Genomic DNA, 12,448 nt, shown 5'->3' on the forward strand with positions numbered 1-12,448 from the left:
GGCCCGTTCTAACATAAATACAATTATTTGGGATTCTTTTCTTGGTCATTAGTCTTTCCATACAAAGATTTCACATTTATCTTTCTCAGTATATGAAAATAGTTAAATAAAGAAAATGCTTTCCCATCTTTGTAAAATAAAGATCTTAGTCTACCAGAAATTACTATTATATTAGAGCCAAAACAATTTTATATATACATGTACACCATTTTCTTACTGTCAACTCATATCCATACCGATGTATGAAATACATTTATTGCTTCTTGTGATATACTATATGTACACCCATTTGGAATAATATTCTTTCCCTTTATTTTACTTATTAATTTGTTGTAAAAAAATGACAATTTTTTATTTTATAACTGAAAATGATCGTGACCTAAAAATTGTCCTTGTAATAGGTTTAAAACCGGATGATGCAATATTAGTCCATTCCAGCAAATACATTTTTAAAATGATGTCACAATGATATTCTACTTTGAGCATTTTCTCTGAAAGTGGTATTTGTTAACGGTTTAAATAGTCCATCTGACTTAGGTAGACTTCATGATACCAAGACATTCTAGAGGTGACATTCTAGAAAGATTACTCCAAATTTAACATTTCTGCTACTAGAATATTCTGTACACATTTAGCAGACTGACACTAAAAGTTCAAATATATTTTTTGGGAAAAAGAATATTGATGATGGTTGCCTGTAACCAAATATTTTAGCAAAGTATTTGTGAAATAATATTTATACAGATTGCTGTTAAAGAGATTGCTGTTAAAGAGATATAAAAAAACCAATATTTTAAAGAAAGAGTTTATTGATCCAATGGTTATGATATCCCTCGTTGTTCTTCATGTGATTGATGATAGAAAGTGAAAGTGACTGCAGCATCCCAGGCAGTCTTGAGGACAGTGTCCTTGAGGCCACGTTTTTCAGCACAGTGATGCCACTGAGATAAATCGGAAGTGCAGTCAGACCCCTCTGGAGGAGGTCTGACTTGATGGCCGTTCACACAGCGACGGCATTTGATCCTGCAATAAAAAGTACATTAGTATTCACCCCCGTTACAAGCCATGATTTTATGCTTTGTATTTGAGCTGCAGGGCTTGGCAAGTTTGGCAAATTTTCCATGCTAGGAACAATATAAATTAGGATTATTTGATTTAAATGGCTTCTGGTAGCAATGACTTAAGGTGGTGTGAATTACAAAATAATCCCCTCTTTCAAAAGCCAACAATGGGAAAATGTATCTATGGCACCAACAAAACCAATATTTTCAATGAGTGAAAATCCACCAATTGGAAGCCTTTACTATGTATGTAAAATATTATGTACAATAGTAGACCATCAAACATTGTTTTAAGATGGTTCAGAATACATTAAAATTCTCTACCCTTTAATTTTGTACAGCTGATTGGTACAAGAGTATTGTCCCAACCAACCCACTCACCTTAACATTCATGCAGGCTTAAAAGTTCCCAGGCCTAGTCTATCTGAGCTGTACATTACAAAACTCAAGATAAAAAAACATCAAATATTGGTTTCTACAAATGTGGACTTTTATATTCATGTTAACTGCAACACTGGCTGGCTGTCAAAAACCTCTATCACTAATGTTCAGATTCAGACTCAACATCTGCATACAGCTTACCTTAGTCTTTTTCATTTGTTTGTTTTTTAAACAATACTAACATTTCCATCTATATCCCCTGATTTCTGTCTACACCAGTGGTGTGTGCCAGATCCCATTCCAACCGGTGCCCGGCATCACCCATATGGATGCGCACAGCGTACGCGCACATGTGCACAGCGCACACTTGCATTGTACTTGCCTGCAACGTTCCAGCTACTCGGCGGAGTGTCGCATAGGCGCCGTACGCGCCATTCACGGAAGCGCCAAAGGCTTAAAAGGACAGGTAAGGTGGGCCCTCTGGGGCACCGTATCGAAACGGTACCCGGTGCTCGGGTAGGTTTCGGTAAACATACCGGGGCGTACCACCTGCAACCCACCACTCGTCTACACAATTTAGCTACCGGTATCTAAGCCCTTCTGAGACCTACTTGTCATGGGTATCACTTGTAGTGGCCTCATTGAGTGTGAATAGCTCTTTCAGTTGCCCCAGAGAGAAGTGTCTTTCCACATCTTGTTCTTCATCTACAACACAGCTGCTAAGTGCCTTCTTGTGTGTCTGCCGCTGGAAGATCTTTTCTTCAATTGTCCCTGTCTACAAAATAAAAATATATCTGGTGACAAGTTGTTGTGCAACCTGTTTGACTCTTAAAGTCACTACACATTCCTTAACATGATTTTAACAATCTAGCTAGCTTCAGCAGAAGCTATCAAAGTTGACATTAGCAATTCTCTCTCTTTTTTTTTCAAACACAAACACAGCAAAAACATTAGCCAATTCATAAGAGGTAGAATGTTTTGCAAATACTTTATTTAAATCTTGCTTTTGTCTGCCTAAAGATCAAATCTTTAGCATGTGAAGAAAAATAACTTCTAAGTACAGTCCTGCTTGTTACCCAAAAGTAGGCTGCTAGCACTATGTTAGGCCAAGATGGTGTTGTTTTAGATGCATATTGTTTGGAGTACACATGCAAAGAATTCTGAAAGTTGCAAGACCAACCCTCATTTAGGTAAGGCTCATAACTGTAGGTCTTGGCCAAGACAAGGTACATCCCTTATTATGAAACCATTTGAAAAATCAGACTCCTAGAAAAAGATCATGTTTTAATAAACTGAATAAATTTTCATTCTTCTTTCTCAAGCTACCAGTTTGAAACACTAATAATTTCCTTCTGAACAAGTAAAGGGTTATACTTATAATACTTAATATAATTCATCTATGTTGCACCTTATTTTCGACATGTTCATGGTACGGCATAAGAAACTCTAGCTGGTGTTGGCGAACCTTTTCAGCACTGAGTGGCGAAACGGGAGCATGGGCACATGCAAGAAACCAGAAAAGCAGTTGATTGTGTCTTCTGGTTTCTGATGTGCATGTGTGAGCCAAGATGAACTGGCCGGTGAGCATGTGCACGCTGGAAACCAGATGAGCAGCCACCGGGTGCACAAGTGAACACTGGGAAGATGATCTTCCAATTTCTGGCATGTGCATGCACACAAGCCAGCTGGTCTTTGCATGCACATGTATCTTCCCAGTGCATGCATGCACACCAGGCAGCTGCTCTTTCTGGCACTCCCACATGCGTGAAGACCAGCAGGCTGGCACTCTGGAACCTGGAAGCAACAGGCAATGGCTCGTGAGCCCAAAGAGATGGCTCTGCATGGCACTTCCGGTATGCATGCCATAGATTTGCCATCACGGCTCTACCCAATAGCAACTTAGATGTTATAATGAGTTGGGGAGTACGTAAATTTGTTTAATAATAATAAATAAATAATAAGACACCTGCTACAAACTTGTCTCTTCCCTGCAAAAAACTCAAAGCTTCATTTCGTATGCTCCAAGATACTAATGTCAACCATGAGTTACATAGGTCAATCTTACTGAAAGTAATCGATAGATATAGCACGTTTTCTTTTGGCCATCTCTCCACACTCTGGCCATAGCTTGTTCATCATTGGCTGGATTCCAATCAGGATCAAACATCACAAGCCTGTTTGCTCCAATCAGATTTAAGCCACATCCCCCAGCTTTGCTACTCAGCATGAAAATGAATTCAGGACTCTGTGAAACCAGAAAAAAAAGTATCAAGCATAGGTGACAGTTAAATATATTATTTGCAGAACAAGAAATCTCAAGAAGTCACAAAATAGTATTGCTCCATGGGTGTATGCCTCTGCAATGGCCCAAGCATGAAATTACCAAGACATGAGTGAGCAAGGCTTTCTGATTCAAGAACAGGTGCCACTACAATAGCCACAATTTCATCTGATTCTTTAACAGACTTTAACAGAATTTCTGGTACTGCAATTAGGACTGTAACAATTGAAGCACACTCTTTTATACAGGGGTTATGACTTTTTGCAAAGCACATTAAAACAAATTTACTAATCTATTACTGCTTTGTAGCTACATCCCTATGTCAAACTGAAGAACATCGCTTTCAGTTAAAACTGACAGTATAGAAAGACAGGGGCTTTTGTAGTAAAAACCTCCAGGATAGAACCTGATATTAGAAACTTCACTTACAGAAAGATTGTTGAAACGTTCCACTATCTTTGCTCTCTTTCTAATGGACATGGTACCATCCAGACGGACATACAAATACCTGATACAAAAACAGGACGTGAAGCTTAATATAAATATCTTACTGAAATAAAAATAGCTTTACCCCTATATAAGGAAAAAGATTCTCCCGTCTTCTCTTTCTTTCCCTCCCCAGGATTTTTTTGAACTCCCCCTCATTTCACTCCCAATATATACATTAGCCTCAGTGATTATACCTCCTACTTCTGCAGAGTTTCTCAAAAAGGTCAAGGGTCTGTGTGTAATTGGACACCAGGACTACTTTATCATCACTAGTGCTTCTAGTAACTGCCAGAATGTAGTCCAAAACCAGCATCTTTCCTGGAAGGAAACAATATGAATGTATGCATATTTTCCATAGGGCTGAGAAATCACCCGCTCTTGCAGACAAAATACAAGTTGATCTTGCTGTGATATTTACCTGACAGTTGAGGTTCCAAAGACTTAACACTATAGCCAGATGGAAACAACTGCAAAGCTCCTACAAACCCTTCTTCCTCTTCTACACACTTTTCGTAGATCAAGGCAGGGTCTGCAGAAGAATTCAGGAGTCACTGCACAGAACTGGTAGCTGCCAAGCATTTCATTTAATAAGGTAGAATTGTTTTAAGTTAGCCTTAAACAATGGGGAAGGTCCATGCAATACTATTCCTTCTCTTAACAGATATGGTCAGAGTAACAAGACACAGTGAATAGATTAAAATACAATACTAAATTTTAAAAAATGTACAAAAGTGGTTTGCCCCTCTTTGAGCGAAGTTGAGTAATTTTTTTACTTATCTAGATTCAGTGCTGTGACCAATTCCACACTGACTAACAGTCAAAGGATTACCAGTTATAAATCTCTTTACAGCTTTCCTCTCATGACTTCTAATGCTTTGATTTCTGCTGTAACTTCAAACTATCTAAACCTCATTTTGAAAAAAGAAGCATATTTGACTCAAATTTTTAATGCATAAGCAGATTATGCAATTTATGAAGACTGCTGAAGTAATGATGACATCAGACACAGATTATCCATAATGCAGATTACCGTAATTTCAAAATACAAATTTAGGCTCCATGAAATAGCAGTTAGAATATAGGTTACCAGAGCTGCAGAGGTGCACGTTCCTCACTGTAGCTATACTATATATATATATAGTAGAATATATATTGACTACCAAGCCAAACTATCCAACCTACTCCAAGACCCCGCTTACAAACCTCTAAACACAAACCCCACCACCTACCTGGAAAAAAACCACCAAATCCAAAATAAAAGCCTCTCCCATCAGTGAAGAGATCCAGCAAAGAATCATCCCCAGAAAGAAATCTTCCAGAAAACTCTATGGCCTCCCCAAGATACACAAAGAAGGAACACCACTCAGACCCATAGTCAGCTCCATAGGCTCACCTCTACAGAATCTTGCCAAATTCCTTCCCAAACAACTCCAACCCTATGCAGAATCCATCACTTCACATGTACAAAACTCACTCCACTTCATAGAAACAATAAAGAAACAAAACCTACAACCCAGCAACCTACACGTGAGCTTCGATGTCATATCCCTCTTCACCCAAGTGCTTATAAAAGAAGCCTTGACAGCTATCCAGAACAAACACAACCCCCCCCCCCAAACTTATCCTGGACCTGACCACACTGCTTAACCAACACATACTTCATCCATAATGGACAAAGATACAAACAGATAGAAGGAGCACCTATGGGATCAACCCTCTCACCTGTCATCGCAAATGTATACATGGAACATTTTGAAACTAACGCCTTAGATAAATCTGAACACAAACCCAAACTCTGGCTTAGATATGTTGATGACAGTTTTGTGATTTGGCCACACGAGAAAGAAAAACTGGACAACTTTCTCACACATCTCAACAGCCTACACCCCAAAATACAATTCACCGTGGAAATAGAAGCAAACAACCAAGTTCCCTTTCTGGACGTCCTAATCTACAAAAAACCCAATGGCTCCCTAGGACAAACCATCTACCAGGAAAAAAAACACACACCAACAGCTACCTAAATGCACAATCCCATCACCACCCTGCACAGATCAACTCTATAGCCAAGACCCTCATCTCCAGAACCAAACGCCTAGCCGACAAAGACCACCTGAAAACTGAATTACACACTCTCACAAAAGTATTAATCTCCAACGGATTCCAAAGAAAAACAATTACCAACCTAATTCAAAGGGGGACTCCCCCCAAAAACCAAGACACAGAACAGGACAACAGCATCGCCCTCCTCCCTTACATCAAAGGCACCACAGATAAAATCAGCAAAATTCTCCACAAACACAATATCAAGACAGTTTTCAACACTGACCAAAAAATAGCCAACATCCAAAGACAAAATCCAGCTAGAAAACCAAGGGGTCTACGAAATACCATGCAAAATCTGCCCTGCAACATACATAGGACAAATGAACAGGAGAATAAATGCACGCATCGCAGAACACAGTAAGAAAAAAAGAAAAAACTTCCTCCCTTTTCCAGCACCTTAAAGCTACAGGACATGAAATTAATTCTGAAGGAACCAAATTAATGTCCAAAACAGAACACTTCAACAAGAAAATAATTATGAAAGCTATCGAAATAGAGAAACATGAATAAACGTGATGATACCTCCCGCCTACCAGACATCTAGAAACCAGCCCTAGTCAACAAACGAGCCCCACCCACCACCCAGGCTGTTACAACATGAAACAACAATGTACACACAGCCAGCATAATCAGCACCAATCAACTAATCATGATACAACCACACAACCAATCACTCCACTTACTGAAACAAAGCCAGCACTCCACACACCCCCACCAAGATTTATAGAAAGACGACAGCTCCAATCACACTTTAAGCCGAAAACACAGCCTGAAGATGGCGAATGAGACCTCGCTGAAACATTGCCAAGACAATCTCAATCTTACATGGGAAAAGACCCGAATACAACAAGACCAACATATATATACACACAGAGATTTATAATATTACTGAAATCTGTTTATCCTTGAAATTATTATTTTGAAATTGTATATATGAATTGAAGTGGAGAACCCAGATTCCCACCAAGACTGGTAGGGTGTTAGCATATATATATATATCTCTATGTGTCTACTGTTGCTTGATTGGCCTCAATGTCAAACTTTCATAAATGTTTAGATTTGGGTTACCCTAAAATACTAACAATTTCCCAGTTGAAACTGTGATTCAATTTGTCTTTTTGTAGAGAGATTAAAGGATTTCCATCATGTCTTCTGAGAGATGACTTCCAAGGTCCCTTCCAGCTGTTATTCCGTTCTATTCAAATGATGGTTACATTCTGCCTGTCTGTCTTATATAGTAGCTGTTAAAGTTCACATACATACTGTATGTTGTAGATGACTCCTGTTTTTCTTCTTCTTTGGTAACTGGCTGTTTAAGTTTGCTTAAGATAAGTTTGCTTAAGATGTTTCCTGCAGACCAACAAAGGGATTTTGTTGGTCTACAGGAAAACAGACCACCTCAGAAAGTTTCAAGAACCCACTAAACTGGTTTCAAGAATATAATTTGTTTCCGTAGAAATTTAAGTACCCAAAGTCACGTACATAAGAGCAGAGGACCAGAATTATGACCCTTGGAAATTTTAGAGACAAGAAGTATAGTTTGGAACAATTGTTGTGCAGAGTCACTGCTCTAAAGAATGTGCTTTAGCACTCAAGGCACTATTAATTTTTACCTTCTTGCTCACTATGCAAGTACAAACTCTTCAGATTCATATTCCAAAGCATTCAAGGACACATTATTTTATTGTTACTAATTTTGTCATATTCCAGGAATTTGGACTTGGGATGGGAATAGGTGGTTGCATAAATATACATAGACATGATTGTCAGAATTACTCACGATTACAAAGCTTCTTCAGAGATGTGATTGAAGAGAGAGATGAAACATTCATCTTCCCCTCTTTCAGATCTTCTGCAGGTTTTGCTTGCATCAGAAAGTATTTGTATAACTCTGCTTGGAGAGGAGTTGGCCTGACACAGAAGAGAAAAATAAATATTAGATCATTCTAAAGATAAGTCATGTCATATACACAATATGATTTAGTTTCAAGGGAAATATGATGCATGATTAATACAGCTCTGAATCTATCAGACTTTTTTTTACTATCCAGATTTAAATACTAAAAGTATTTGTTAGTATTTGCTATCCAAATACTAGAAACTCAGTAGGGGAAAGAGAGGAACTTAGCTTTCAACTGACTTTGGTAGGAAATCAGGTAATTTCATAAGCCTTCAAGAATCCTATTTGCTCAGTTCTAGAACCTTAATGAAATTAATTCTTTTAACAAATATTCTCAAAATTACACCCATTTCGAATGTCTCATGAGGCGTCTCATACACTTTTTTTGGGGGGGGGCACAGAATATAGTTCTAAAGAAACAAATAGGTTGCAAAACATCTGACCATTTTTATTTTCTATGAATATGGAATAGAATTGTATGTGTATAGAAACTCCATAGGCACCTTCAACACTTTCATACAAATGGTGGTGGTAAATGGTATTTTTTGGCATATTACGTTAACTGGCTTTCTGAATTGATCTTATAAAACGTTAACAGACAGAAAGCCTTGTGGGTACCAAGAGTACAGTACTTTAGCACACAATACACTGGGCATCCTAAGTTGAATTTATACTTCAAGAAAACACAATGTAGTCAGTGATTTAGTTAAATGGTAAGCTCTTTGGTATTAGAAGAGCTGCTCTAAGCATGAACAAATCCAGATCAAACCCACTATATCTCATTTGTTTCACCCCTACCAACATTCATGACCATATGAGTAAATGTAGAGGATTCTAAATCTCTAATACCAGCCCATCACATTTATATATACTGTTATATAAAGTCCTATATGTCATAGGGCTTAGCTACTTGAAAGGCTGGCTATCCTGTTTACTTCAATGGATTTGCTTACTTTAGTCCCATCAATTAAACAATATGTTTCTCTTACTGCATTTGCTCTTTGTAACAGCTTCTCCCCAAGAATTCATATAGCCTCCACCTTGCCCACCTAAAGCCAGATTCCTTTATGATAGTATGCACAAATGGATTTCTAGGTTATTGTAAATATTTGTACACATGGCAATAGCTAGTAGGATGGAAATACTGTTGACAAAAAACAACAGCTGTTGTTGTGGAACACAGATAGACACTTGGTTCAAACCTACACAACTCATTCACTGCATAAAGCAAACAGGAAAGAAATGTGGGGATTAGAGGCAAGATTTGTTCTTTTTAATTAGTTAATGCTGATCATTTTGGAAAAAGTGCCATTGTGCTTTGAAAACCAGAAGAATATTAAGTATTGTTCTCTAAGCAGGCAGAATGGATATGGGATGAATGTTTCCTGTCTAAAGTAGAACAGTTTTTAAAACTGATTTAACTGCTTAACCACTGGGAAAGGCATACTGCTTACACCTACCCTCTTGCAGTGTTTTTCCCAGATCACTTTGCTTCATATGGAAAAAAAAAGTCCATTAGATTTCAGTTCTAACAATTCTAAATATAATATTCATGGTAGCTTCAATTATGCTAATTTTGTAGAAATTATTGAAATATTAACCAGACCTTATCAACAATGCACGTGGCTGTTTTGCCAAGTAGCATTAAATCTAGCATATAATACCAATCATAACATTTTTAATAACTGTACTATGGTTGGGCTACATTCAGCTTAAATTCAAAAGCCTCTGTGCACTGACAAATCCCTCTTTTTTTCATTAAGAGGAAACTTGTTCCTTATTATACATTTTGCCCTTTAATTTTATACCTGCAACACACCACCTGCTCAATTTTCACTGGCAGGTATTTGGAGAGAATATCTGAAGTTCTTCTTATTAGGCATCTAAAAAGGAAAGGCAAAGATAACCTTAATATTCTTAACACCATGGCCTCATCTCTTGACTACATTTCACTGATATTTCTTCCTAATGCTAGTAGGAAGACCTTCATCCAGAATATTTAGCAATATTTTCAGGATTCCTTTTTTGGAAAATACACGCAATTTCCACAAGAGAATAAATGCTTTTCTTGATTGAATCTTGCCAACTAGCCGCCGTCAAATTAACTTTCTTGACCAAATATTCAATATATTTTTGACCAAATATTCAAAAAAGGAAATAAGGAAGGCAACCCAATAAACGCAGAACAGGTATTCCTCAAATTAATCTGTTGTGTAAAAACCATTCAAAGTTACAGTGGCCTCAGAAAGAGTGCTTTAGATCCTGTAAAGTACACCTGGCCATTATAAAACATTGTGCTATCCCCAGCATTTTGTGTGGTTAACAACTGGCTCGTATTTATATGTTACCTACCACCGAAGAATCAGCTCTGCTCCTTCAGCCCCACAAAGGATTCCCCTCCATACACAGAGTAGTAGTAAATCCTTTGGCAGGCTGCAGGAATGGAGCTGAAATATTTGAGATTTCAACTGTTTCTGTAGCCAAAATATTTTCCCTCTATGCATGGATGAGAGCTGAATTCCTTCGACAAGTTGTAGGAACATATGAGAATGACAGACTGCCATGAGGAGGTGAAATCTTCCCAACAGGCAGACTTTTTGCTTTGTCCACTTAATAGCCACAACCGGTAGTGCTGGGATTATGGTTGTTAAGTATAGCAGCCACACGGACAACTTGGTAATGACTGCTTTGCTTAAATAATTAGACTCTGGTCTCAATTGTGGTTCTAAGTCAAAGACTACCTGTAAGTGCTACCATGTTTCCCCAAAAATAGGACATGTCCTGATAATCAAATCGGGCTTTTCCGGGCATGTGCTAAAATAAGACAACCCCACCGCCTCCCAAACTACTTAGACGCTGGTACCCACCATTTCCATTGGTTGCTTTACACGCAAACAACTGAGGTGAGGAGGCGAGGCCGGAGGGGGGGGGGACATGCCCCAATGACCCCACACGCCCTTACCATACCTACTGGTAAGGCTGATGGCTAAGTAAAGAGGGCCAGCCACAAAGCAAGCAGCAGCCAGCAACGCACCTAGTGCCCCACTCCTTCCTGCGCAAAATGAGCACCTCCCACCCCACCCCAATGGCAACAGCATTCTGGTGGCTTCCCTTCCCCGCTGTCTCTTTAGCAAGAGGAGTGGAAGGTGGCGGGGGAGAAACAAGGTGCGCGTCCTAGTGGTACCGGAGACTTGTAGTTCCGTGCCTTCCTTGCCATTTTCTCAAGGGAAGCACTTTGTAAAAAAAAAAAAAACCTTGCGAGTTCAATCAAACTTCTCGAACTCAAGAGGTTTTTTTACAAGGTGCTTTCCTGGACAAAATGGTGAGGAACACGATGGAACGCCAAGTCTCCGGTACCGCTAGGACTCGCACCTCACTTCTCCCCCACTCTACCTGCCACCCTTCTCGCTAAAGAGACAGTGAAGGAGGAAAGCAGCCAGGATGCTGTTGCCATTGGGGCAGGGTGGGAAGCACGCGAGACACGTGTCTTACCGGACACTGACAGCTCCGTCGCTTTACCTTGCACAGTAAAGAAAAACTTCTTGTGAGTTTGAGAAGATAATTGCTTGCACTCACAAGGTTTTTTTTTTACCGTACAAGGGGTTTCCCTGCACAGACTGGCTGAGAGACGCTACGGAGCTGTCAGTGTCTAGTAAGAACTCATGGCCCAGCCTGCTCCATCCACCCGCCCCACCTGCCACCCCCAAATTTCATCCCACTGTGAGACATGCATCATACCAGAGACTGGCAGCTCCGTCACATTCCGTACCATTGTGTCCAGGAAAGCACCTTGTAACAAAACCAAACTTCTCGTGAGATCGAGAAGTTTGATTGAACTCACGAGAGTTCCTCACCATTTTGTCCAGGGTTTTTTCACGTGTTTCCCTGAACACAATGGTGAGGAACACAAGGGAGCTGGAAAGGCAAGACGCGCGTCTCGCTTCTTGCCCGCCCCACCTGCCAAAAAATAATAACCCCCCCCCACCCCCGATAATAAGGCCAAGGCCATATTTCAGGGGGGTCAAAAGAAAATAAGACCCTGTCTTATTTTGGGGAAAACATGGTATATGATTATAGAAAAAAAAAATAGGACTATCAGTTCTGACTTGCAAAAATGAGAAGAATGATACAGAAAGCTCTAATTCTGTGCTGTCATCTATTGAGGTACTGTAGGTACCCGACCTACAGTTATGAGATGAAGCATACATTAAAGAGAATAGTTGAATGAGC

The 12,448-nt window shown here is 39.3% G+C and overlaps 1 protein-coding gene across 1 annotated transcript in view; it reads right to left on the bottom strand.

Annotated features, from left to right (window-relative positions):
• Positions 1-557: 557 nt before the first annotated feature.
• RAD54L (RAD54 like) overlaps positions 558-12,448 on the bottom strand; it is a 29,966-nt gene continuing 18,075 nt past the window's right edge. Inside the window, exons 11-18 of the mRNA XM_087719725.1 lie at positions 10,027-10,101; positions 8,099-8,229; positions 4,631-4,741; positions 4,407-4,530; positions 4,153-4,231; positions 3,508-3,687; positions 2,054-2,217; positions 558-1,023 (exon numbers count right to left, since the gene is read on the bottom strand). Of these exons, the coding sequence (XP_087575851.1) occupies positions 822-1,023; positions 2,054-2,217; positions 3,508-3,687; positions 4,153-4,231; positions 4,407-4,530; positions 4,631-4,741; positions 8,099-8,229; positions 10,027-10,101 (1,066 nt within the window). The 3' untranslated portion in view covers positions 558-821. The remainder of the gene's footprint in view (positions 1,024-2,053; positions 2,218-3,507; positions 3,688-4,152; positions 4,232-4,406; positions 4,531-4,630; positions 4,742-8,098; positions 8,230-10,026; positions 10,102-12,448) is intronic.

This window comes from Thamnophis sirtalis, unplaced genomic scaffold (assembly GCF_051295495.1).
Source record: "Thamnophis sirtalis isolate CommonGarterSnake01/CBP01778 unplaced genomic scaffold, rThaSir2_p1.2 scaffold_7, whole genome shotgun sequence".
Taxonomy (NCBI): Eukaryota; Metazoa; Chordata; class Lepidosauria; order Squamata; family Natricidae; genus Thamnophis; species Thamnophis sirtalis.